Source organism: Podarcis tiliguerta (genome assembly GCF_965153285.1).
Source record: "Podarcis tiliguerta genome assembly, chromosome: 5".
Classification (NCBI taxonomy): domain Eukaryota; kingdom Metazoa; phylum Chordata; class Lepidosauria; order Squamata; family Lacertidae; genus Podarcis; species Podarcis tiliguerta.
In genome coordinates, this window is record NC_139538.1 from 43,838,245 (window position 1) to 43,865,648 (window position 27,404).

General features: G+C 40.1%; 1 protein-coding gene across 3 annotated transcripts in view; it reads left to right on the forward strand.

Annotated features, from left to right (window-relative positions):
- The window catches only part of CNNM2 (cyclin and CBS domain divalent metal cation transport mediator 2), a 123,935-nt gene that overhangs the window by 75,763 nt on the left and 20,768 nt on the right, over positions 1–27,404 (forward strand). For 2 of the 3 annotated variants that reach the window (XM_083441530.1, XM_083441528.1), the window contains exons 2-4: positions 10,914–11,057; positions 14,555–14,692; positions 17,608–17,777. In XM_083441530.1, the coding sequence (XP_083297656.1) occupies positions 10,914–11,057; positions 14,555–14,692; positions 17,608–17,777 (452 nt within the window). Of the gene's footprint in view, positions 1–10,913; positions 11,058–14,554; positions 14,693–17,607; positions 17,778–18,782; positions 18,984–27,404 lie in introns of those variants that run through there. The other variant, XM_083441529.1, reaches the window with a different exon arrangement.

The following is a 27,404-nucleotide window of genomic DNA, read 5'->3' on the forward strand; positions in this document are numbered from 1 at the left end:
TTATATACGTTTATATCTGATTATTTCCTTGTTCTCCATTTAGTTTGTTAGTCTTACATTTATCAAAAACAGTACTATATTTGTTGTTTAGTGCTCCTCTGATTAACTTTATTGTGGTTACCCTTGACCAGATACACAGTTAGAATCCAGCGCTTGGTTCTTTTCAGTCCTTGATAAACACTTCCTTATCTCACTTGCTTTTATTTGTAGCTAAAGTTTAGAACATGTAGTATTCTAACTAATTGTTGTTGGACTCACATTTAATTCAAGTTCCTGATGCCAGGTTTAGACGTTACAGCACTTTTTTTGTATTGAAAAAATCAAAAGAAAGCTTCCTGCTCCCTCTACTGGTGATGGTCTTGATTTTTAGCTTTGTTTCACTTGGTAAATTGATGGCTGATAAGTGAAGAACAACTTGTACAAATATGGAAGTACTAACATGTAAATTCCCAGCGGGGAGAAATGCATCTTTTCTGAACTTACCAAACAATTTAATTTATCTTGGAAATTGAAGGCCATGTGGGAAGATTAGAGCAGTAGTAATAGCCAGCAAGTTTGGAAAACTCAGCAGCAGCCAGAGGATTGGAGAAGACCAGTCTGCATCCCAATCCCAAAGAAGGGCAGTGCCAAAAAATGCTCCAACTACTGCACAATTGCGCTCCTTTCACATGCTAGCAAGGTTATGCTTAAAATTCTCCAAGGCATGCTTAAGCAGTATGGATTATGGAGAAAACTAGAGAGTTCCAGAAAAACATCTACTTCTGCTTTATTGACTACGCAAAAGCCTTTGACTGTGTCGACCACAGCAAACCATGGCAAGTTCTTAAAGAAATGGGAGTGCCTGGTCACGTCATCTGTCTCCTGAAAAATCTCTATGTGGGACAAGAAGCTACAGTTAGAACTCGATATGGAACAACTGATTGGAGTATGACAAGGCTGTATATTGTCTCCCTGCTTATTTAACTTACATGCAGAATTCATCATGCGACAAGCTGGGCTGGATGAACCCTAAGCCAGAATTAAGATTGCTGGAAGAAATATCAACAACCTCAGATATTCAGATGACACAACTTTGATGGCAGAAAGTGAGGAGGAATTAGAACCTCTTAATGAGGGTGAAAGAGGAGAACACAAAATATAGTCTGAAGCTCAACATCAAAAAAGCTAAGATCATGGCCACTGGTCCCATCACCTCCTAGGAAATAGAAGGGGAAGAAATGGAGGCAGTGAGATATTTTATTTTATTGGGCTCCATGATCACTGCAGATAGTGACAGCAGTCACAAAATTAAAAGATGCCTGCTTCTTGGAAGAAAAGCAATGACAAACCTAGAGAGCATCTTAAAAAGCAGAGACATCACCTTGCCGACAAAGGTCCGTATAATTAAAGCTATGGTTTTCCCAGTAGTGATGTATGGAAGTGAGAGCTGGACCATAAAGAATGCTAATTGCTGAAGAATTGATGCTTTTGAATTATAGTGCTGGAGGAGACTCTTGAGAGTCCCATGGATTGCAAGAAGATCAAACCTATCCATTCTGAAGGAAATCGGCCCTGAGCACATACTGGAAGGACAGATCTTGAAGCTGCGGCTCAATATTTTGGCCACCTCATGAGAAGAAAAAGCTCCCTGGAAAGACCCTGATGTTGGGAAAGATGGAGGGCTCAAGGAGAAGGGACGAGAGAGGACAAGATGGACGGACAGTGTTCTCGAAGCTACCAGCATGAGTTTGACCAAACTGCGGGAGGCAGTGGAAGACAGGAGTGTCTGGCGTGCTCTGGTCCATGGTGTCACAAAGAGTCAGACATGACTAAATGACTAAACAACAACAATAGCCTTCTGTATTTTCCTGGAGTTACTGTGTGTCTCCACTAATGTATGTATGTTTGTCATTCTGAATTCTATCTTAGTGGTTTCTGCTTTGTTAATAGTTCCAGTAATTTCATATACATTAATGCAAATGCAAATGCAACCCTCTCCTATACCTATCTTGCCAGACTGGTTGTATTTTTATTTTATTTTTCTGATCACTTGTTACGGAGCAGAAATCTGTAAGTCTTTCTTTATATGAAGCAGTGTTTGACTGTGGCTTGGTTTGCACATCATACCAAACCAAAGGTTACATAGTGTATTCTGCAAACACACCACACATAAACCACAAGTTGCCCCCCAAACAATCAACAAACCCTGGCTTCTTTCATTTCCCTCCTTCATACTCCTTATTTGAGACTTGTGTCACCATGCCCTTTCCTTTGTCTGGCTGGAAGGACAAGGGCACGGAACACTTTGAATTCTTTGCCCAATCTCGTCAATAGTCAATTCCTTCCCCTTCCCTCACTAAAGAGGGTGTTGCCACCCTCCAGACCTCTTGTGGAGGAGGCACACGATGAAAGGTCTCAGATGATGATCTGGGTCTGGGTTGGTTCATATGGGGAGAGGCAGTCCATGAGGTATTACAGTCTCCTGAGGGAAGGTGATGAAGGCTGGGCCTACACCGTGTGTGTAGGATTTGGGAATGTCACAAGGGGAGTCATTGTGCTACTGCTGTGTGGCACAATACAAATGATACAAATACCAAACACATCTGTGTTCCTGCCGAAAAGGCAAAGAACATTGTCTACAAAAATATTAAGAGAAAGCAAGAATACTGAAGGATGCTGGGGCAGCGCATCCTGTTTTGCTATTTCAGGTGAAATGGGAACTGCTGCTGTGACTGTCACTACTCCCTCCACCACCATGCCTGCTGCTGCCAATACCACCTGATCTGCTGCTGCTGCTATGTGCTCTATCAGGTGGCGCCAGTTTGAGGCAAGATCATGCCATTTTGGGTGAGATGTGATCTTGCCTGAAATTGGTGCTGGTGGTATTGGTGCCTTACCCTGCCCAATGGCTGTGCTGGCTCTGCCTGGTTGGAGGTGGGTGGGCAAAGCAGGTGGAAAAGCATGTCCTTAATGGTTCCTGCAGGCTCTCCCCTGTAACAATGCCTGTCAGGCAGGCAGCAGCTCCTCTTTAGAAGGGTTCCTACCTTCTGCTAGACTATGATATACTAATTTTGTCTGCAAGTTCATAGAAACTGTATAAGCATGAGCACTGAAAGTACTGTCTACCACTGCATAGCCACCGGGGACAGCCATCATTGTAACTTCTGAAGCCAAGTACAAATACTTTTTCTGAGCATCTTTTTAGTGTAAGCATGGAGACCATTTCTTCAAAGAACCTACCTCTTTGATGTTCCTGAGAGATCAGAACCCTAAGACCTGGACAGCTAGCATTGTACTTCTTTACAGCTTGCAACAAGACAGAGAAGGCCAGCACAAGAGACAGCACTGCTCATGATATTTAACTCCTGGTAAGCAAAACTATGTTGTGCTGTTTAACCTTCTATATTTGTCATGAACTACCATTTTGGCAGTTCAGTTGGAAAGGGACATTTGACCACATATAATACATGGCTTTGGGATGAAATAATTAAAGGAGAGGAAGGGAGGGAGGAATCATAATGATATCACAATATGATATCAGATGATATCTGAATCAGAATAACCATAATTCCACATTTATCCTACTTGTTTTTGTGTCTCATTGATATACCCTCACCATTTATTTCTTCACAAAGCTGAGTTTCTTTTCTACTTGGCTCTCCTTGCCTTGCTCTTCCACTTTCACCTCACTCCCCCCCACCCATTCCTGCTTCTTCCATCTCTGTCCTTGAACAGAAGTATGCATATGAGTTGCAGAAGGTGTCCCTTGGGTTCATCTACTTGCTGTCATGTTGACATCTTTAGTTTTTCCTTACTTTTTAGGAGTATGTGAGACAATATCTACTGTTCTTTGTCACTTAACTTTCTCTGTGCTTTTTTCCAGCAAAGTGTCTGACTTGAGGATTACAACCCATCACTCAAGAAATATGGCAAGAGAAGGAAAGGCAGAGGAAAGAAATTTTACATTGTCTCCCTGCCAGAGATATGGTTCATGAAACACCAAAGTGACTCTTCAGCCTGAACTCAAAAGAAATGATGAAACAAATATCTGGCCTGTGTCCTGGCAAACAGGACAGCTGTCCAGAAATGGATGCGAAAGTTTATGGGTAGTGTGATAGAGAGTTCTTAATTTGCGCTAAAATTCTACAGATGTTTCAAATAGGATAACATCCTGGGTGCAACAACTGGTACTGATAATTTACTCTACTTTGCTATGGTTCTTGAAAATGCGGGCTATATTTTGAATTCAGTCCAAAGACCAGTAGGAAAAGAGACAAATCCCTTTTGCTGTGGCTGGCAGTTACTGTTTGAAACACTGCTAAATATCCATTGAGGGATGCGGGTGGCGCTGTGGGTTAAACCACAGAGCCTAGTACTTGCCGATCAGAAGGTCGGCGGTTCGAATCCCTGCGACGGAGTGAGCTCCCGTTGCTTGGTCCCTGCTCCTGCCAACCTAGCAGTTCGAAAGCATGTCAAAGTGCAAGTAGATAAATAGGTACTGCTCCGGCGGGAAGGTAAACGGCATTTCTGTGCACTGCTCTGGTTCGCCAGAAGCGGCTTAGTCATGCTGGCCACATGACCCGGAAGCTGTACGCCGGCTCCCTCGGCCAATAAAGCGAGATGAGCGCTGCAATCCCAGAGTCGGCAACGACTGGACCTAATGGTCAGGGGTCCCTTTACCTTTACTAAAGATCCATTGCAGTGGTAACTTTATCCACTGGAGCAATCTCCATTGTTCTGTGCCGTACTGTACTGTTCAGTGCACTGTTATTAAGCATGACAAATAAAGTAGCATCAAATTCCATTTGTCTCACTGTTGTTTGTAGCATGTAATGCGGGAGTTAAATTGATGCCTTTGTCTAGTGGAACATATATCAAATACTGGTGATTGCTGGCATACTTTGCGTGGCAACATCCAGACAAATCTGGATGAATCTATAGTCAGCCAAACCTACGTTTGACAAGTATTCAGAACTTGCAAAGATTTGAAGCTGATGTCATAGAATTGTAGAGTTGTAAGGTATCCTGAGGATCATCTAGTCCAACCCCTTGCAAGGCAGCTGTCCTTGCTTCGTGATTAACAGTGGTGAACAGCTTTTTATCTAGCTTCAAAATGATAATTATCATTGATTAATGTAGAAGACCTGGTGAAGATTCCTTTAATATTGTGAGGTTCTATGGACCCACACTACTTTCCCCCTTATGTTACTACAGGAAAGCTATGTTGGTTTATGTAAAAATTAGAAGGAAAGAAGTGCAACACTAAAAGGAAGAGGGAGGCAGACCTCAGAGAGTGCCAATAGAAAGCAATGTGACAAACTTCAAAATGTGTGGATCATTTATTAGAATGCAAATTACAGTTACATTATATTTGAAGGCAAATGTAAATGTATTATTTATAATAAAGGATTTGCATGTTCTGTTGATCTTCTGATGAAATGAGTGATGTGTTATGTAACATTAGTTTCATTTACTTTGAATGTTGAAGTTCTTTTTCATGAGCACAATTCATGACAGTAATGAATTGCATTGTGATTGCATGATTTGTGTTGAACATCAGTTTCCATGAACAACTATTCTTGAAGAAATATTTGTGAAAATCCTTTGTGGCATTTGCATTCTAACAAATAAATTATCCATATAACACTCATTTGTACATTTGCCTCTCCTTTTCCCTTGGTTTTCAATGTATGTCTTGTGTATATTTATTTGCCTACCTAGCAGGCTAAGGTTGGTTCATATGTGACACTTTTGCTACTTTGAAAGTACTCCTGTATTGAAAACCTTATGTAGATTGTAAGTTAAGATCAACAAGTAGTTTGATTTGAATGCTTTTCATATCTAGAACTGCTATCCATGTAGGAAATCTGTTGTGTTTAAAGCAGTTGGTCATTTAAGCAACCTACATTATCAACTATGTCTTTTAGACTGAAATCTTGTGCTGCTTAAGTTGTTGGGAGTAAACACCATTGAACTTTCTTCTGAGCAGATGTCTAGGATTGCTCTGTTAAATTAGAAGCTTTCCACAGGCTGTTGCAGTTACATAAAAATAATTTGACCAATGCTTTCTGAACCATATTTTCTCCTCAGTTACTGTTTTCAGTGGTGCAGAATTTTTGGTATTGTTTGTTCTACCAAAAGAATGTAAATCAGTAATGTGAATGCTTGTATCAGTTATGAAAGGCTTTTCTATTGAAGCTGAAAGCCGTATCTGCATTCATTTTGCAGTTTCCCACATCTTAGTGAAACACGCATCTAAATCCAGTGACTATGTGCCCAGAAGAGATGACATCCTATAATAAAGGAATGAATTATGCTTTCTTCATGTACAGGATAAAAAAAAATGGAAGTGGGGGGGAAATAGTCCATATGTAAACATATTTAAATAACTGGAGCTTCTCGTGTTGCACTTAAATACTGGTAGTTTTAGTGGCCTAGGTTCTTTTTGGTTTTTGATGTCTTTGTTTCTGGAAAATAATCATGAACGTTGTCTTTTTCTTTGCTAGTCTCTAAATTGTGCCTCTGTTTATACAGGCCAACAGGCACTGGCCTGGTGGGTCCTTTACACAAAAATAAATATAATTATAATAAATAATTTATAAAACTCATTAACTTAGATAAATATTAGGGACTCTAAAGAAATTGAAAGAAAAGGAACTTGGAAGTTGTCGGTTAATATTCAGATAATACTTGAAACCATCCATTCAGATCCATGATGGTAGGATTCCTATCAGAGATCCTGTAGTAGCAGATAATTCAGTCCTGTGATCAAAATTTGCTGTTTCTCCTAAAGACGCCTAAGATAGTAATCAATTAAAAGTTGTAAACCAAAATTAATCCTACATAGTCACATTGAAATTCAGCTACATTCACACACACATAATTTTGCTGTTCTTGAGTCTTTGAATTACATTATGAGCATCCTATCATATACATAAGAACTTGTAAATTAAGCCCCACTGGTTTCAAGTGTGCAGAGAATTCCTGCTGTGTACGTTGTTGTATCAGGTGTAGTCATCTAAAGTCACCACTCTCCTGTTAGCTCACTGACCAGTTACAGTGGTATCTTGGTTTAAGAACAGTCGGTTTAAGAACAATTTGGTTTACAAACTCCGCAAAACCGGAAATAATGTCCTGGTTTGAGAACTTTACCTTGGTCTAAGAACAGAATCCGAATGGTGGAAGGGCACCGGTGGCGGGAGGCCTCATTAGGGAAAGCGCATCTCAGTTTAAGAATGGTTTTGGTTTAAGAACAGACTTTTGGAATGGATTAAGTTCGTAAACCAAGGTACCAGTGTACAACATACACAAACTGTAGCAATAACCTCAACACACAATTATTAGCATGGCAATATATTTTGTGACCTTTGGTTCTGATAATCCTGTAATTCTTACAAAAATAATATATTTGTAATTGAATGGAAAATACAATGGTATCTTAACACACATTGTGTTTTGATTCCTAGAAAGCTATCACAGAGTTGTGGAGTTGGATGAGACCACAATGGTCATCTAGTCCTGCCCCTTGCAGTGCGCGACTCTTTTGCCCAACATGGGGCTCAAACCCACGACCCATGAGATTAAGTATCTCATGCTCTACTGACAGAGCTATGTATAAGTTGTAGCTGATATAGAAAGAGCTGAAGCTCACACAGTAACAAAATGAAGTGATTATTATTGGAGATTGTGGGTTTGAATAAAATATAAATTTTTGGTCTTCCTTACTTTGCCTTTTTATGCTGGTAAAAAACCCACAGAAGTGTCATGCTGAAATGTTCATATTTAATATGGAAGATCTTAGGACTGGTTAAACTTAATAGAGCTTGTCTGACATACTGTACTTACTTTACATATTATATATTATCTAGCCATGTGAAAACCAAAATGCAGTTGATATTCAAAACTACCACAACTGTAATTTATAGTCTTCTGGTGGTAAAATATTTTCTGACTTTGGTGGTGTATGATCAGGCTGGTAAAAATTAGATCTACAGTCACATAACAAACTTTGATTAGAACTTCCAGTACTTGGAATGTAGATTGGTAATATTATAATTGAGCAAGGAAGTAATTTGTCCATCCTCCATACTTTGGAACTGTTTATTAGCATGTGCATAATTAAAAATACAAATCATTGTTCTAATAATGATCTTCATTGAAAAACAAGGTCTCTTCAAGATAAGTCTTGCTGGTGCTGTGGAGTTGGTATTTGAAGTATGTCCATCTGCATCTAAACGAGTAGCTCCAAGACAATCAGATTATGTAGTAGTTACTTTGGTGAGAATATCGCGTAAGTGGAATGGAAACTTCATTTTGAGTCTAATATTAGACCTTGCTTTGGAAAATTCCTTTTAAATGATCACAAGCTGGGAATAGCAAAAGTATTTAGCTTTAGACAGACAGCATTCACAAAGAATTTGTTTTTAACTGATTATGTTAGGTCCCTGGGAAAGCAGATGTGAAGCTTACCAAGCTGAATTGGTTTGACCTGATGCAGTGTTCATGTCAGTTGTTAGGGTCCCCTCCCTGGTCTATTTTTTTCCAAGATAGCTTCATTCTTTGACCATGAGTGAGTTTGGATGGAATACTTTGAATGCTTGTTAGTTTAGTAAATCTCAGCTTCTTCCACCAATTTCCTATTGTCTACAAATGAGCTTAATAAAAGTCAATCAGACTGTTTTGATTACTTCCCAGACTATGGGTATTTTCTCAGAAGTACCGCTGAGTTCAGTGAGACTTATTCCTTGGTTAAGTATGTGCAGGATTACAGCCTTACAGCCCTGCAATTCTTTACACAATGACGTGCAGATGTTTTGTTTGTTTGCTTCTTTTTTAGTCCTTTAGTATCTAGGAAAATGAATCATCTGAAGTGAGACTATCTAGACTTTAATTGGTAGTTTAACTGTTCTTTAGTGAACTCTCTGACACTATAGTTTAGTGCAATTTGCTGCATGGTTAATAAGCTTTGGATTGACTTTGGTTTACCAGTGATCATTGACAGCTAGAATAGCTCAATCAGTAGAGCCTGAGCCTCAGAGTCATGGGTTTGAGCCCCACATTGGGCAAAAGATTCCTGCATTGCAGAGGGTTGGACTAGATGACCCTTGTGGTCCCTTCCAACTCCGCAATTATATGATTCTATGTTTGTTGTAATGAAGATTCCCCCTTGTAAAACTGTGGCATTAAAATTCCCACCATTTGTATAATCAATAGATTTATTTGAAGTATAAAAAATAGGTCTAACAAAAAATGTCTGAGAGTGGCATATCTAAGCTTCTTTGTTCGATTATGGTAGTTGACAGTATACTGGCTGTCACTTGCCTGTGTTAAAATAAGTTATTGCGCTGCTTTTAATTCTGCATATGATTGAATTCATCTGTTTGCAAATGAACAGTATAATACAATACATCTGGTGTTTGCTAATGTGGAATGTTAGTAAACTAGGAATAATTATCATCTTAGCTACAGTCAGTGAGGTGAGGTGAAACATTTTCTATTTCATAAGTTCATTAGTGATAATGAATGGATTGCAGCTGGAAATGTAATATTAGTCAAGCTTGGCAGTTTCAAGATTTCTACCTCTATTTACTAAGTACAAGAAAAATAAACACGCTAATTCAGATCACAGGGGCCATCAGAAAATTTCCCAAAGCAAATTGGAAATTTACCTGTTGGTAGTGAATGAGGATGACTCCTCTTGCTGTACTTGGCAGGAAAAGCCCAGAAATCTTTTTGCCTCCTCCCTAGTCTGAACCTGCCTGCGGTCAAAGACAGTTAGGGTTCTCAGCTGCCCCATGTATTACCATCACTTTTCCTCTCCTTTCAAGCGCTTTTATGCTCTGTTTCTCATCTTTGTTGGCTACGGTGTTAGGGAGTGTGTGAGAGAGTCTGACTATTGTTCATTCCCTTCTGTTTATGGATGGGGTGGGGGCTCGCATCAGCCGTCAAGTGGTTCAGGAAATGTGGACAAGTCCCTGCTGAATATCAGTGTCTTGGAACTTGGTGAACTTTGTGCAGTTCAGCTCAGTCTAAATCTCTTGATGTTGGAGATCAGGGGCATGCACTTGCTGGTTCACACAGACAAAACATTGGCAAACGCATATGTAAACGAACTGGTGGGACTTGGGTACTGAGGCCAACAGCCTTTTCAGTTGTGCTGAATACAACCTGCTCTCCTTGAAAGCTGAACAGTTAGCAGGCCTGAAGTATAACATGGCAGATGGGTTGAGTTGCAGAATCATAAAAGAAGCATAGTGGCAGCAGAGTCTGAGGGCGTTTTAGATGCTGCTGGATAGTTTGGGACATACAGTCAGTGGTGGTTCTCTTTGCCACACCTGAAAATACTCGGCTGCAGGTCTATCTCATGTGTCTGCCATGTGCAGCTAGCCAGGGGAACAGATGTCTTAAAATCCATTTCACTAGCTAGCCTACTATATGCCTCCCAGCCATTTTGCGAGTTCCAACAAATGGTGAAGAAGGGTCAGAGACTCACAACTGAGCTGATTCTGGTGGCCCCCATTGTCCATGGGGTCCATGATTTCTGGACCTGGTGACTATGACTGCGCCTGGCTGGTGGCCATTGCCACTGTGTCTAGACCTGCTAGTCCAGGGGCCAGTATTTCACCTCTGGCTAGGGCTCTTCCCAGCTGACAGCCTGGAGGCTTAACGCAATACAAGGTTGCCGCAGAATGCTTGCTTTTATAAATATCACCTGTTATAATTTTTGGACCAACTACATACAAGTTATACCTGCAAACAGCTTTATGCTGATTCTAATAATCATTATGAACTTTCAGATATAACTGTATTTTAGATTGACAGTATCCCTTTAACCATCTGCTGTTTCATTGCAGGATCCATCCATGTCATTTTGACAGCGGCTGGCTAGTGATTCTGCTATAATTTCTAATTTCTTGGTCTACTACTCTGTGCAGGTAAATCTCACTTGGCAATAGTGCAGCGGGTGAACAATGAAGGGGAAGGGGATCCTTTTTATGAAGTCTTGGGCATTGTTACATTGGAAGATGTAATTGAAGAGATCATCAAATCTGAGATTCTAGATGAAACAGATCTGTACAGTGAGTATTAATCCCCATGATTTCCCCCCTCAAAATAGTTTGGAGCCTTCCTTCAAATAAAGTTCCCTATCTTGTTTATTTTTGAGATAAATTGCTTAAGTTCTATGAAGTAGAATTGGAACTTCACTCCAATTAAAAGTGCTTGTCATCCACAGACCCCTCTGTCATGACAGGCAGTCTTTTCTAACATTTTCTTTTAGCCTATCAGAACATTTTACTACTGACAGGCATTCTCTGGGGTGAATAGTGCTCCACTCAGCAATCTTAACAATTTCTTCCAAACTTCTATACTATAGGCTAGAGACAGACAAGAGTGTTGTTGCACTGTTACCTCTGGTGAAACAAATTTTGCCCGTATTTGAAACAATTCCAAAGTCTCATTACTAGAGGCAAAAGTGGAGTGAGTGTAAACACCCCAACAGCAATCTCTCTTTTAAGCAACCTTCAATTATTTGGGGGAAGAAGAATCTATCCGCAGCATAGGAAGGAGATTGATTCAGAAACACAAATAGAGAGAATCAATAACAACATTAGAAAAATACAGCACCAAAATAGGGCAATTGCCCAATATATAGTTCGTATCACACTTCAAGTAAATGAAGGAAAGTGCCTGTAAAAATAATACAGAATTACACACTATAAAAAGAAAAAACTCAGTGCTTAAAAAATGTATTTAAACAAATAGTACAGCATTTAACTGTAATATACACAAAGCCAATGTATACAGTGTAAACCCTCAAATTGGGGTGGACACATTCATGGATATCTGATCTGTGTCAATTTTGCATATGTTTTTTCATAAGTCTATTCCAGCCCATTTCTACATGAATCTGCATATTTTTTTTATTTAAATGTGAACCTACATTTCTAAATGTATTTTATCCCAAAATACATCGTTCTTGTTTCTAATGCATTTTGATGTGTTTCTTGAGCCAAAAACCCCTTTGCCAAAGTCAGAGACATACAAAATCTAAATAATAATTATGCTGCAATCTGTATATTACTCCTGGAGAAGTAAATTGTGTCACTTTGCTGAAAATGCTGACTAGTTGAACTTATCCTCCATCCCTATACTCTAGACAGCATTAAAACTCACTATAAGAAACTATGTACACGATTATAAATAATAAAAACTGTTGGTACTCAAAACATCATTATTACATGAAAACCATTACTTGGGAAAAGCACATAATATCTCCCCTTTTGCTTTATCACTTTTTAAGCATATATACATCTATTTGTAATAAAACCTAAAACTTGCTTTAAAACGGTGGAGTTGTAATTTGGTCTCTTAAAATTTAATTTAGTTAGAGACAGCTGGTTTAGGGGATAACCAGATATATACCCTGTTGGGTAGATTACTTTTTAATCTGTTTAGGTAAGCAGTGGTAGAAAAGTACCAAACAGCATTTAGTAAGTTTTCCTATGGTTGTGATATTTTTATGTTTTTTTCTTTATATTTTTGTGTGTATTTTATTGTACTGGATGTTAAGTATTGTTTAAAGTGACTGTTTTAATTTGCATGCACTGTGTGTATACTGTGGCTAAATATTGTAGTGTTTTTTAAATATAATCACATTGGGTGTTATCTTTTTAGCATATATAATTTTGTGTTACTTTTACAGACATTTCCCTTAATAAAGAATGTTGAAATAAGACAAGAGATCCATCACTCCTCTTCCATCTTTTGCCCGTTCCCCTTGGAAGACAAGGGGATGGGTGGGAAGAAGGTTCATTCTTATTGGCATGATCTCTTGTCCCTCACCCCACTGTAACTTTAAAAAGGAAGGAAAAAGTGAGGGTATAAGGAGAGGAATTGTTCATTTGCTATATCTGAGTTCCAGTCATTCAGCAGAACTCTTTACAGGGGAAGTGGAAAAAGCATAAATGGAACTTCACTATCTGTATGATACATAATTCCTGTGTGTGTAGGATGCAGGAAAAGATGGAAGCCCTTCTGTGAATTATCATGGGTTTCCACTTAAAAATGTTAGGTTTGATTTTTACCATAAAGAGAAAGCAATTATTCTGTAACTATTTCGATTTTTAAACATTTGTCCATTACAACTTTCTTCATTTCCTATTTGGTTCATTCTTCATTTCCTATGGGGTGTTAGGAGAGAGGTGGTGCCTCTGGTGGAGGACATGTCATGCTCCTTGTGGGATAGTTTGTCCATCTTTGGTCCTCATCCTGCACTCAGCTCTCACCTGTGACTCCTAAAAGCTGTCAGCATGTGACAGCAGCACTATGATAAGGCTTCGACTTGTGGCTAAACCAGGTGAGGGTAACCAATGGGTCTCAAACCCTCAATAAGTTAGGGACATCCCTGCATATGAAGACAGGCTCTGGTGGATTGAGCGGACAAGACCAATAGTAGGTCCAATGGTCAAGAATGCATTTTCTGCACGTGCTGCAGGGGAAGGTAGCCCATCTAGGAGAAGGAAAACTCTGATCCTAAACCTCCACTGCTTTGCAGGATATCTTTGGGAGAAGAAATGCTAAGGAGTGAACCCTACACAAATCCAGAGTGGAGTCCCTAAGATGGTTGGATGGCGCCTTGTATTCTGCCTTCTGGCAAATCCTGTTGCCAAGCACATTGCTTTTCTTTCCTTTGTATCACATCAGTGAGGCTGAAAGGGGAGGAGGTCTTGTCGTATAGGCAGCCCAGGACCTCCATACACACTGTCTAAGCTTGCGCCCCAGGGAGGTTACTTCGGAGCTGCTAATGCAGCAGTTTGGCTTCACCTCCCCAAGGTGCACCCCATTGTCTATCAATGGATGCCAACAACATTTTTAAAAAATAAAATCATAGGACTTTTACAATACTTGGCTACTAAGCATTCCTATATTGCTGTAAGTATCTCAGTCCTGGCTAATAGGCAGCAGGGCCAACTTTCCTCCACTTGGTTCATAAAATCTATTAAATTCACCTAACCTGATACAGTTTTCTTGTCCGCACTAAATATTTATAAGTATGAGAGCAATAAATCCACTCCTAATGATCTTCAGGATCTGTGAGTTGTTTCTTTCACATCAACTCTTTCCCAAAATACTTCCATTGTAGAGTTATTGTGTAATGTATAAGGACATTACAGTGCTGCTTATAGAGCAGCACTGATGACTTCTGGCACAGGGTGTCCCTTTGTGCTGATACAGGAAGTCTTTTGGCTGATTTTTACGTTCTGAGCACAGCATGAAAACAGAGTCATAAGTTTGTTCACTCTATAACTTGAACTTAAATGCTTGCAATTATTCAGGTGTTAGGAGCTAAATAACCCCAAAATCTTGTAAGTAGATGAACGGATCTTCACATAGGTGCATGAGATTCTTCCTGTGCTGTTGATTGCAGTTTGCAGTGATTGTGCTCGTAACTTCAAGAGTTTTTATTTTATGAGAATGGCGTAATGTATGTGTGCTTATTCCTGTTTCTAAACAGTGTCACCCAGTGTTCATGTTGGACCCTGATTGAATTATTGTTTTATTTCTCCATCTCCAGCTGATAACAAGACCAAAAAGAAAGTAGCCCATCGAGAGAGAAAGCAGGACTTCTCTGCCTTCAAACAGACAGACAGCGAAATGAAGGTTAAAATATCACCACAGTTGCTGTTGGCAATGCACCGTTTCCTAGCAACAGGCAAGTGTGGCTTATCACAGTTTGATCACTCCGGGGTCCAAGAGCTGATTTGCTAGTAGAGTGTGTTGATACGGTGGGTGGGACATTGCAAGCTGACACAAAGGATGGGTCCTAGAGAGTGATAAACCATGCCATTCTTGTCTCTCTCCCCCCCCCCCTGGTTTTAATTCCCTTCATTATTCGGTTTTGACACTTGCTCTCCAGGACACTAATGAGAAGGAGGGTCAGTAACTTAAATTAAAGATGGATCTGGAAGATGGGGATATGTAGAAGTGCCACATTGTACATGTTTTGACTCCAACAGACTGAAGGCCAAGTTTCATGTTACATAGAACCATCTGTCAGGGATTCTTTAACCGTGATTCCGGCAATGCAAGGCATTGGACTAGATGACCCTTGGGGTCCCTTCCAACCCTGCAATTATATAAATCTGTGGAAGTTTTCTGTGACTTTTATTTATTTACTGTATTATTTGCAGTTCCCCCCCTTTAGTCAGTTGGGTATGTATGGAGTGTTAGGGGAGGGGTAGTACCTCTGGTGGGAGTCATTTTAGTGCTGCTAGTGCAGCAGTTTGACTTCACCCCCACACTCCATTGTCTCTCGAGACAGACAGATGCCAACAACCCTAGGGCCAAGAATACCGGAGCAGCAAACAATAACATTAAAATCACTATTAACAATAAAAAATTGAAACAAAATAAACCAATCGGCATCATAAAATTAACAGCAATCACAAGTAAAACTGGCAACAGAAACAATTTAATGAGAAGCTGTTACTGGGTATTGTAAACAGAAGCGGAGGGTGGGTAGGAAAGGGGTACTTAACCCCTTCCCTATTGGCTGTTTTTCCTTTCAAAATATTTGTTTCTGCGTCTCTCTCTTATCCTGCAGGACAAAAGGAGTTTGTTGAGGAATTTTGAGAAATAAAATGCCCAATGGGAAGGGAATTAAGCATCCTTTCCTGTCCTTCCTCTTCTTTTGTTCATTAAATTAAAAAGTTGGCCATGAGTTACCCAGAACTACAAGTAACACACACACACACAGGCCCTAACTTCTAGCAAATAGATTCTCAGAAGAAATAGCTCAGGAAATGATATAATCGTGGACCCTTCATTAAATAGTTTGTGATGCTAAGTGTCTTTTATTGGAAGAGCATCTGGAATCAAGAGTGAGAATGCAACCTTCTATCTACAAGCTGTTCCTGGATTTATAGGTGTTTTTAAATGCCTACTGTTCAGGAGATTTGTAATATTAGTTTGTAATTCCTATCATTGGGTATGATAGTAGCCTATTAGACTAAAAAAGGAATCCTGACCCTCTTTTGAATGGGCAGATGTCTGCAGTCTAACATTGTCCAGAAGTTTGGCTGATTCTTGGGCAGCCTTAGCAGTGAGTCTAGGGATTAGAAGAGCTTTTGTCTCTGAATATCACTTTCATTCTAGAAAATTGTGCTCTAGAGAGCAATTCACATGAGAGTATGTTGGCTGAAGTTATATATCAGTTATGTTCTAGGAATCTTGTAGTTGGGACCCATTTGCTAATGCAACTTCAAGAGGAAGACTCCCCAGAGAGGGAGTGTTGGATTTACAGAGAATAAATGTACAATATCTTTCTTAAACTAATTTGCACAGAATGCTCCATGCCTTACACACGGACTCCAAAAGCAGCCTTTATGATTCTAGTGCTTGTATGCTTTTGTAAGAAGACATGATGTATTAGATTTGAAATATTAATTCTGCTCAGAGCCATTTAAGATAGTATATTTAGACTGTTTGAGCAATATGAATAAATATATAGCAGAAATGTTGAGATTGGTGCTTTGCATTTCAATATACAGTGGTGCCCCGCAAGACGAATGCCTCGCAAGACGGAAAACCCGCTAGACGAAAGGGTTTTCCGTTTTTCGATGCGCTTCGCAGGATGAATTTCCCTATGGGCTTGCTTCGCAAGACGAAAATGTCTTGCGAGTCTTGAGATTTTTTTTCACTCCCCACCCCCTTTTTCTAAGCTGCTAAACCGCTAATAGCCTTTTAGCAGCTAATCCGCTAATCCCTTAAGCCTTTAATAGCCGCTAATAGCTGCTAATAGCGCTAATCCGCTAAGCCGCTAATAGACGAAAAAACCGCTAGACGAAGAGACTCGCGGAACAAATTAATTTCGTCTTGCGAGGCACCACTGTATTAACTATTAACTGTGCCCCATGTTGAGAATATTTTAGTTTTATCCTTGTGGAAGTGTCAAATAGTAAGATTTAAAAACTGGAGAAAGCATTGTGTGACAGCCACTGTAATCCTAGTTATTTGAAAATGGTCTCACTTTTGCTATTCTGTTTGGATCACAGACCTATTTGGATCAGGCTCACTGGCCCCTTTTTCTGTTTTGTGTGGTGACTGAGCTGAAGTAAACACATATAGGACTTCTAGGCCTATAAAAAGCAAATATTAAAAGCCTCCAGTAACTGCAGTAAATACTTTCATTCACAATTCAAGAAGAACCTTTAGTGATTCCGGCTTTCTAAATAGCCTTAATACAATTTTCATATTGTTGCATCTCTCTAAATTGAAACTGCTGTTACCACAATCTGGAAACTAACTTAATTGAAAGAGAAAGTCTGCATTTCTGGGGCTAAAATTAACTATGTGTTTCTTTGAACTGGATGTGCATCACAAAATTGGCCTCTGGGCTGATTTTGTGATTATTTGCTTCATGATAAAAATAATATTAGGATATGTTCTGAGGTGGTCACTAGACTAACTGTGGGATTACTGAGCAGTTTAATAAGGGGATCACTTTTGCCTTCAAAACCCGAAAATTAGGTCTGCAAATGTATTTTGTGTAATGGATACAAAGTAGTGATCCACGTGAGTCATCTAATGCACCGTGGGGTAAATGTCAAGTTGTGTTTGTGTCTTCAGAGGTTGAAGCATTTGGCCCATCCCAGATGTCTGAAAAGATTCTCCTAAGGCTACTGAAGCATCCCAATGTGATTCAGGAGTTGAAGTATGATGAGAAGAACAAGAAAGCCCCTGAATGCTACCTCTATCAGCGAAACAAGCCTGTTGATTACTTCGTTCTAATTTTACAGGTCAGGTCTATGAATATATAAGCATCTTTCTCTCCTGCAGCAAAATTGAGCAACATCTCAGCAACAGTGACTATATTCTATATACTACCTAGAGTAGCCTTTTTCAGCTCTCTGGATGTTGTTGGACTACAGTTCCTGTCAGCTCCAACCAGCTGGGCCAATAGTTGGGGATAATGGGAGTTGTAGTTCAACATCTAAAGAACCATAGGTTGGTAAAGGCTGGCTTAGAGCTTGTAATGGGAAGGGAGACAGGGTTCCTAGCTTGGCTTGCTTTTTTTCTGCCTGACTGCGATATGCATGTCAGGACAAAACTAGATGAAGTACACTAGGGTAAAATTAGAAACGTGAATGGCTTAAAAAAACCAAAAACAAGTAGCCAGTGCGGAACCTCTGACTTGGATTGGGACTCTTGTAGCATTTTTTTTGCTATTTGCGTGAATCAGAGCTTACACAACAGCCTGTGTCTACTATTTACATTTTAAAAGCCATTCAAACAACTGCTGATTATATTATTAGTGTGCTTTCTAGCTTTCCACTTAGCCATCAAGTGAAGCACTTCAACTTTCCTTTAGTACAGTAGTGTTTATGTTCAAATTCTTTTGCTTGGAGTTTCTGATGAAAATTAGTGAAGGCATGTATTAAATATTAGTAAGTTCTGAAGTGAAAAAGGATATATGTGTAATTAAAATTTCTAAGGAAATAATGGAAAGCAAACAAATAGTGTTTACTAGGGACAAGGTGGATACAGGGTGCTTTTGTGAATTGTTCCAGCAGTGGCAAAAATTAGCTCCCTCTTTTGACAATTTTGGGGAGTGCACTGGAAAAGGGTTGTTGGTCCAAATGACGTAAAGGCTAATAGTTATCGAGTTGGTTGATCGTGAGGATGTACAAACTGTACTTTTAATTGTCTTTGGTTACTGTTAATGACATCATCATGTAACCAAATCTGATTGGCTTGTAATTACATTCATTGCATGATCCTTGATTTTCCTTGCATGATCCCAGCCAGAGAGTGAAGTCCTACTAGACAATGAAAATGGCACCAAAGCAGGGAAGAGATTGGAAATAAGCAAGAAGCAAACAAGCTCAAAGGGAGGTTTTGCAAAATATGCTCCCTACCCAAAAGGTATATTACCATTTAGGCTGGGCAAAAGGTTTTTTGGGTGGTTTGCTACGTGTGGTCAGCGCTGAAGCCTAGCATTGCCTTTTCCCATCATTTCTGGACGATTATATTTACTAAGAGAACAGCACCACCTACTGACTTGCTAATGTCTTGTTCTGCTTTGCCCTTGGAGTATAAGTCACCCTTAAATGTATTCACATCTGAAGCAAAGGTCACTTTGCTTTACATGTGAATGATTACTATAGAAGACTGATCATCTCACCCTGCCCCCCCCCCCAGCTGTAGGAAGGAATGGGAAGCTGGTGCCCTGCGTGATGCAGCAGCTCTTCAGTCCTCTTGTCCTGGGCTTTCTTCTTCCACTCCCACAAGAGTTGCAGCTCTCAGCCTGTTCCTCCTCCTCCTCCACGTCTGCTCTTTCTTTGTTTGGCTTCCTGTATTGGTGGGCCAGGTCTGATCTATAGCCACCTCCTCCTCCAGGCTCCATGTGGGGTGGTTCTTTTGCGTAATGTTGGCATTTTCCCTGAGCCACTGCTTTGCTCACCATTTCAGTGGTGAAGAATCCATGGAAGTTCTCAGGCTGGATAAAATTAAGTAGGGTTAAGTTTTATTGTTTATTACGGTAACTGCAGTACAGTAATCTGCCTTCTGTCTCAGTTGGAGCAGCTACTATTCAGAAATTATCTTAACATCGTGAATGTGAGCTGAATTTGTAATGTAAAACGGTTTTCCAAGTTTGTTTTGATGCCATGTGGATGGCTGGATAAAAGTCTTAACATCTGTACATATATTTCTCTTGGAAAACGTTTTGTGTTTGGTACATGTTTTTACAATTTCCAGTAACGTTTATAAAGCAAAAAAGCAGGGTTAAGCAGGGAATTTGCATCCAGCTCTTGGACTGGAGGGTCCGCGCTCTTCAGGGTTGCAGTGCAGAATACATGTGTGGTTGTGGCATGTGGTCCCCTCTAGTAGCTGGCATGTGTGTCGCATTGATGCAATCACTATTTTTGCACATGGTCGACCTCACACAGTTGTTGTGAGAGTCAATATTGGGGGTGGGTCACTGTCCTGGCAAACCTCCTGTGGGAATGGGGGTTCAGTGTGTTTTGGAGGATATTTGTGAGGGGAGATTCAGTGTGTGGCGTTCACTGTGGGCTCAAGTATATATAGAGTTGCAGTGCGATTGGATTACAGTGAAGTGTGTGCATTTGTGGGGTTTCTAAATATGTCTGTGGACCCCCAAAGGTTGATGATTCCTGACCACTGCACCACACTGTCATATAGGAAGGGGGAGCTGTGGGGGCTGTCTGCATGATTGTGGTATGTAGTCACCCATGCTTTCAAATGCACCCAGAGATCCAACATGAATTGACAAGCCCTTATCTATCATCTGTACCCCGATGTTATATTTTATAATTATATGAATAGGCATTGCAGGTGGTGGCAAAGTAGGTGCTATGCCTATTAAAATTAGGTGGCTCCCTCTGCAGACACTGCACTTCTGGCAAAATCTTAGCTTCACTTTTGCTTTGTCGTGCAGGGTAATAGTTTGCCAGTATTTGTTTTCCATAGATTTCAGTGGGTCAGGAAAACTGTAATAACATTTGCACTGATTAGAACGTTGCCAAACCAACAAAAATGTGGGATGTTGAACAAGCCTGACTAAATCAGTCACGGCTTTCAGCAAAATTGTGGGGTGGGGTGGTGATTTAACTGGTAATAACGGTCAAAGTTCAGTTTTCAGCACTTTTAAAACTATGTCTGTGGCAATTTGAATCTTATCGGTTTGAAATTTGGCACTTTCATAGCTATATCATGTATGGCAAGTTTGAAGTTATCAGCCAGACATACCCCATTTTATAAGCTAAAGAATATTGAGGCTTATAATGACAGACTCACCTTAACTATAGGAGTCATCCTGTGCACTTATAACCATATGGATAGTTACTTTTTGTAGCTTTGCTTCATGGAAGGAGGTGATTTGTGTAGCATCTTATGTGAATCTTGTGGAATGTGGTGTATGTCTAGCGTACTTTTCCTCAAGCTTCTTGGGGACAAGGTCACAAAAGTTAAAATGAGGAATGCATCCTTTGTTCCTTTCGGATACTTTGTTTAGTCAGTTAGTATATTAGTTTTTTTCTCATGTGATAAACACTTCTTCCACTTTTCTTTACATCAGCTAATAGGTGGGCATTCTCCAACAATAGCAACTTTCTCTTGGAATGTGATGCGTAACATAAAAAGAATTTGTCAGGATAGCAATAGTTCAAACCCGCCCCAATGGTGAATTATGTGTTGCTGTTCAGTCATACAATCCATCTCACTTTCCTGCTTTCTCTGTCAGACTCCCCTTCCTACTGATCTCTTTGGTACTTAGTGGGGAGGTGGAGATGGACACACACACACTCAAAATATTCTATTAGGGGAGAGGGGAACAAGTATCTGCTTCTTTACTAGAGCATTAAAACATTCATCGAGCTGGGTTGCTGCAGAACTTGTATGTGAGATAGCACAGATGGCCTTGATTTTCTTTTCTACTAGTCAGTTAAGAACTGTTAAGGCCCTAAATGTTCTTGGAGACAAATTAGAAATGATTATTGAGAGACTTCCGGAGGCGGCGCGAAACCGTGATGGCGGACCTCTTCGAGCTCTGAAGAGGGGCACCGCAGAAAAGGGTTGTTTCGCTACGGCGCAGCGGCAACCCATCAAGAAAAACCACGGACAGAGAGAGTCCGTGGCCGTGGGACTCGGCGGGCACCTGGAGCGACCCCAAATTCGCGGAAGGGACCCCGTAAGGGGCTCCGGAGTGAAGGAGGGGGAGCGGTGCTGTGAGTTCATCGCTCTTTCTGCGGAGGCGAAGCCGCGCGGCTGTCACGGATGAGCGCTGACCTTTCTTCCAAAAAATACTACTCTGAAACAGCAAACCCGTGAGTAAGGACTTAAGATTTGTTACAATAACTTGAAGAAATTTGGCTGAAACCGGGAGACGAGAAAGAGGAAGTCCGTCTTCCGGCACTGCTTATAAGATCAAAGCAGACTGTTTAAAGAGCGGAAAGCGCTGTGAACAGGGAAGCTTTAAGGCTTTAAAGTGGGACTTTCGTGCACACTTGAAATTCTATTCTTAAAGGAAGAAAAAATACAGTTTAAACTGGACTTGGAGCGGTCCCCCATGGGGCGAGGGAAGACTCTAACCCCAAATCTTCGGGTGGCCGGGTGAAGTTGCTTGACTGCGGAACTGTTACAAACTTCCAGATACTTTTGTAACTGAAGTGCAACTTTTGGGCTTACTTAGTTTGAGTGGATACAATTGCAGGCACCTTGTTGGAACATTGTTAAACGTTTTAAAGTGCTCTGCAGGACTTTTTTCTTAGTGTTTTGGAACTAACTTGCTTTTAAAATTGTTTTTGAAAACGGAAACTTTAATGGCGGAAAAGTTACCTTCTTCTTACTAACTTTTGGTGGCACTCCCCCTAGAGGACATTGGATAACAAAGGCCTGGGAAAAGTTTTTTTGCTTACTTTCTTTCTCCAGACTGTTTATAAATTTGGACTTGTCTTTCCCACGGGATTACAACATTTGACCTTGAACATTGACTGATGAGTGGTACAGGAAAGACAAGAGCAGCCAAAGCTAAGGAAGCTAAGGAAAAAGAAAAAGCAAAAAAGCAGGCACAGCTTTTGCAAACAACTTTAACTCAGGGACGTAGACTATCAGTGCCTGCTGTGCTTGCAACACAAAAAGTAGAAAGTGAAAAGCCTGAAAAATCTGAAGAGGAAGATATGGCATCAGGAGGAGCAGAGGCAGCACTGAAACAAGTTTTGGAACAATTGTCAACATTAAATCAAAAAATTGATAACCAATCAACAAAAATTGACCAAGCTACATCCTCGATCCAGAAATTGACAGATCAGGTTTCCCAACACACCCAAGCAATTGAAAAATTGCAAGGAGCAACGGAAGAGAACCGTAAATTGGCAGGGGAAGCCGTTGAAATTGCAACATCAGCTAAAAAAGAGGTTGAGGAAGTTAAAGCAGAAGTCAAGCCTCTGCATAAACAGATAGGGGACCAACAAACCTATCTCTCTTTGGTGGAACTGAAAAACCGGGAGACTAATCTTAGGCTTAGGGCGGTCCCAGAAATCGAACAAGAAGATTTGATTGGATTTTTGACAACAGAATTTTCAAAGTTCTGGGGCTTAAAAGAAGAAAGTGATTTTAAAATAGTATCGGCTTTTCGACTGGGAAGATTGGTAAGAAAAGATAGATCTAGAGACTGTCTAATAGCTTTGAGATCAAGAGAGGAGAGAGACAAAATATTAGGCCTACACTTCAAAAACTCAATTGAGATACAAGAGAAAAGGGTGGAAATCTACCGAGATATTCCTAAACAGCTATTGGATCTGAGAGCCACCTATTCAGAATTGGCTAAGTTGTTGAGACTTAACTCAATCCCTTATAGGTGGGAGTTCCCACAAGGACTATCATTTACTTACAAACAGAAGAAGGTTAAAATAAGATTACCAGAGGATCTACAAAAGTTCCAGCACGACCACGGAGAAGATCTCCAAAAAGAAGCAGCAGCCCTTTGGCCTATACTTAAACCAGGACCCACTCTGCCAGCAGGCGGAGGGACGCCTAAACCCTCGGAATTAGAGGAAAAAGAAGATACACCGCTCTAGGTGTAACAGAATAGTTCAGGATGTCTCTGCAGCTACTCAGTTGGAATATAAATGGCGGAAATTCCCCGGAGAAAAGAAGGAAACTGTTTCATATATTGAAGAAAGAACAATTGGATATTATTTGTTTACAAGAAACCCATGTGACCAGGCTCCACAGGAAAGTTTTGGTCAACAAAAGACTAGGCCAAGAGTTTATTTCCTCAGACAAGGTAAAGAAAAGAGGAGTGGTGATTTATGCTAAGGAGAGCCTGATACCTAAATTTTTATTCAAAGATGAATATGGAAGAATTCTGGCAATTGAAATCCAGACCCAAGGAGAAAAAATATTGATACTAGGAATTTATGCTCCAAACGACGGGAAATCAGAATTTTTCAAGAAGCTGCATGAGACGCTGCTGGACTATCTGGACTATGCTAACATCATAATGATGGGAGACATGAATGGAGTGGTGTCTACACATATGGATAAGTCTTATAACCAAAATCTAACATCAGACGGCAGACTGCCTAAAACTTTCTTTGAAATGACTGACAATCTGGATTTGATTGATATATGGAGGACAAAGAACCCCCTAGGTAAAGAAGGAACTTTCTTCTCTGAGGCCCACCTGTCCTGGTCAAGGATCGACCAAATCTGGACCTCCAGGGGGCTGGCACCCAAGACTAAAAAGGTGGAAATCTGCCCAAAAACATGCTCCGACCACAACGCTCTGAAATTAGATCTCAGACTTACTCAAACCGGTTCCTTCAGATGGAGAATGAATGACACTCTTTTAAGAGATCAAGAGATTGTGAAAAAGGCCCAAAAAACATTAAAGGACTATTTTGAGATAAATTTGAATACTACAGTAGAAAAAAGAACGATCTGGGACGCAAGCAAAGCTGTCATGAGGGGGTTTCTGATACAACAGAATACAATTAAGAAGAAGCTCTGGAATGGAAAGAAAGATAAAATACTGGAGAAAATACATCAAGGAGAGAAAAAATTGAGAACTAAACCAAAGTCAAAGGATCTGTTGAGAGAAATTAAATTCCATCAAGCAGAATATTCAAAATTGATTAATCAGGAGATTGAATGGAAAATAAAACAGATGAAGCAAAGATCCTTTGAATCAGCAAATAAATGTGGAAAGCTGCTAGCTTGGCAGCTGAAAAAAAGACAAAAGTTGAATACAGTTACAAATCTAGAGATTGAAGGAAGAACGGTGCAGAAACCAGAGGAAATTAGGAAGTGCTTCCACAGATATTTTAAAGAACTTTATGTACAGGGGCCTCAGAAAGAATCAGAGATAGATCATTTTTTAAAGACAAATGGACTATCAAAAATAACTCAAGATAAAAGATCAATCTTGAACTCTACAATAACCACCCAGGAAATTGAAAGTGCCATTCAGAACATGCAACTAGGCAAATCTCCAGGCCCGGATGGGCTTACCTCCAAATACTACAAGACTTTGAAAGACTATTTAACACAACCCTTGTTGGAGGTATGCAACCAGATCATGGATGGGAAGAGGGCACCAGAAACGTGGAAAGAAGCGTTCATCACATTGATACCTAAGATAGAATCTGAAAAGACTCAACTCAAGAACTACCGCCCCATCTCACTCCTGAATGTGGATTACAAAATATTTGCAGACATTTTGGCAAGTAGACTTAAAAAAGTTTTAATTGAAGTAATTCACAAAGACCAAGCAGGCTTTCTCCCTGGTAGACATTTATATGAGAATACCAGAAACATCATCGATATTTTGGAACTTTTACAAACTAACAGGAACACAAGGGCGGTGTTAATTTTTGTTGATGCGGAGAAAGCATTTGACAATATATCTTGGATGTTCATGAAGAAAAACTTGGAAGGGATGGGAGTGGGGCGGGGGTTTGAAAATGGGTTACGAGCAATTTATTCAGAGCAAAAGGCCAAATTAATAGTGAACAATGTGGTGACGGAGGAGTTCAAAATTGAAAAAGGGACACGACAAGGGTGCCCTCTATCCCCTCTTTTATTCATTTCAGTCCTGGAGGTGCTATTGAACATGATAAGGGAGGACCGGCTGGTACAAGGGATAGAGGTCGGAGTGAAACAATATAAACTTAAAGCTTTTGCAGATGACCTAGTTTTGACATTGCAGGAGCCAGAATCCAGTACAAAAAGAGTTCTTGAACTTATATCTGAGTTTGGTCAGGTGGCGGGGTTTAAGTTGAACAAACAAAAAACCAAGGTTTTGACCAAGAATTTGACACTTACAGAAACAGAGGGGTTTCAGAGAGAAACAGAATTAAATGTGGTAAAGAAAGTGAAATACCTAGGGATCTATTTGTCTTCCAAAAATTTGAATTTATTTAAGGACAATTATGAAAAATGCTGGTTGGAAGTAAAGAAGGATTTAGAAATTTGGTCAAGATTGAAACTTTCCTTGTTGGGAAGGATTGCAGCAATTAAAATGAATGTATTGCCGAAAATGTTATTCTTGTTTCAAACCCTACAGATCGTGGACAGAGAGGAATGTTTTGGAAAATGGCAGAAGGATATATCTAAGTTTGTCTGGCAGGGCAAAAAGCCCCGAATAAAGTATAAAATATTAACTGATTCAAAAGAAAGAGGGGGGTTTGCCCTGCCGGATTTGAGGTTGTACTATGAAGCTGCAGCCTTCTGCTGGCTGAAAGATTGGTTTTTGCTAGAAAACACCGACGTCCTAGATCTGGAAGGTTTTGATAATGCATTTGGTTGGCATGCATATCTATGGTATGACAAGGTTAAAGTTCACAAATTGTTTAAAAGCCATATTGTCAGAAAAGCGATTTTTGCAGTCTGGATGAAATATAAAGACTTATTAGAGAGTAAAACACCGAGGTGGCTATCACCGGTGGAGGCCAAAGCTCGAAAAAGACCCAATATGGAGGCCTATTGGCCGAAATATTGGGAATTAATTGAAAAAATTGGAGACGGTTGGAAGTTGCAGAGCCAGGACAAATTAAAAAACAAGGTGCGAGATTGGTTACATTATGCTCAAATTCAAGAGGTTTTTAAAATGGATAAAAAGGTTGGTTTCCAGGAGGGGAAATCGAAACTAGAGACAGAATTGTTAGAACCAAAGACCAAGATTTTATCTAGAATGTATAACTTGCTGCTTATGTGGAACACACAGGATGAGACAGTTAAATCTGCTATGATAAAATGGGCACAGGATGTTGGACATAATATTATGTTTGAAGACTGGGAAAGGTTATGGAACACCGGAATGAAATTCACGGCATCTAGTGCCTTGAAGGAAAACATTATGAAAATGATATACCGGTGGTACATGACCCCAGTCAGGCTAGCCAAGATGCATCACCTGTCTGACAACAAATGTTGGAAGTGTAAGGAAGCAGAGGGGACTTTCTTCCATCTCTGGTGGACCTGCCCAAAAGTGAAGGCCTTCTGGGAAATGATTTATAATGAATTGAAAAAGGTATTTAGGTATACCTTTCCTAAGAAACCAGAGGCCTTCCTGTTGGGCATGGTGGACCAGAAAATGTCAAAGAAAGATAGAACTTTGTTTATGTACGCTAGCACAGCAGCAAGAATACTCATTGCAAAGAGTTGGAAGACACAAGATTTGCCCACGCTGGAGGACTGGCAGACGCAGTTGATGGACTACATGGAGATAGCTGAACTGACCGGCAGAATCCGAGATTTGGATAAAGAAACAATTGAGGAGGACTGGGGAAAATTTAAAGATTATCTGAAAAAATATTATAAGCTGTATGAATCCTAAGAAAGTGCATGATTAGGAAACGTTAAGCTTCTGCGAATATGATTAAGTAAATGGTAAAATTAGTGAC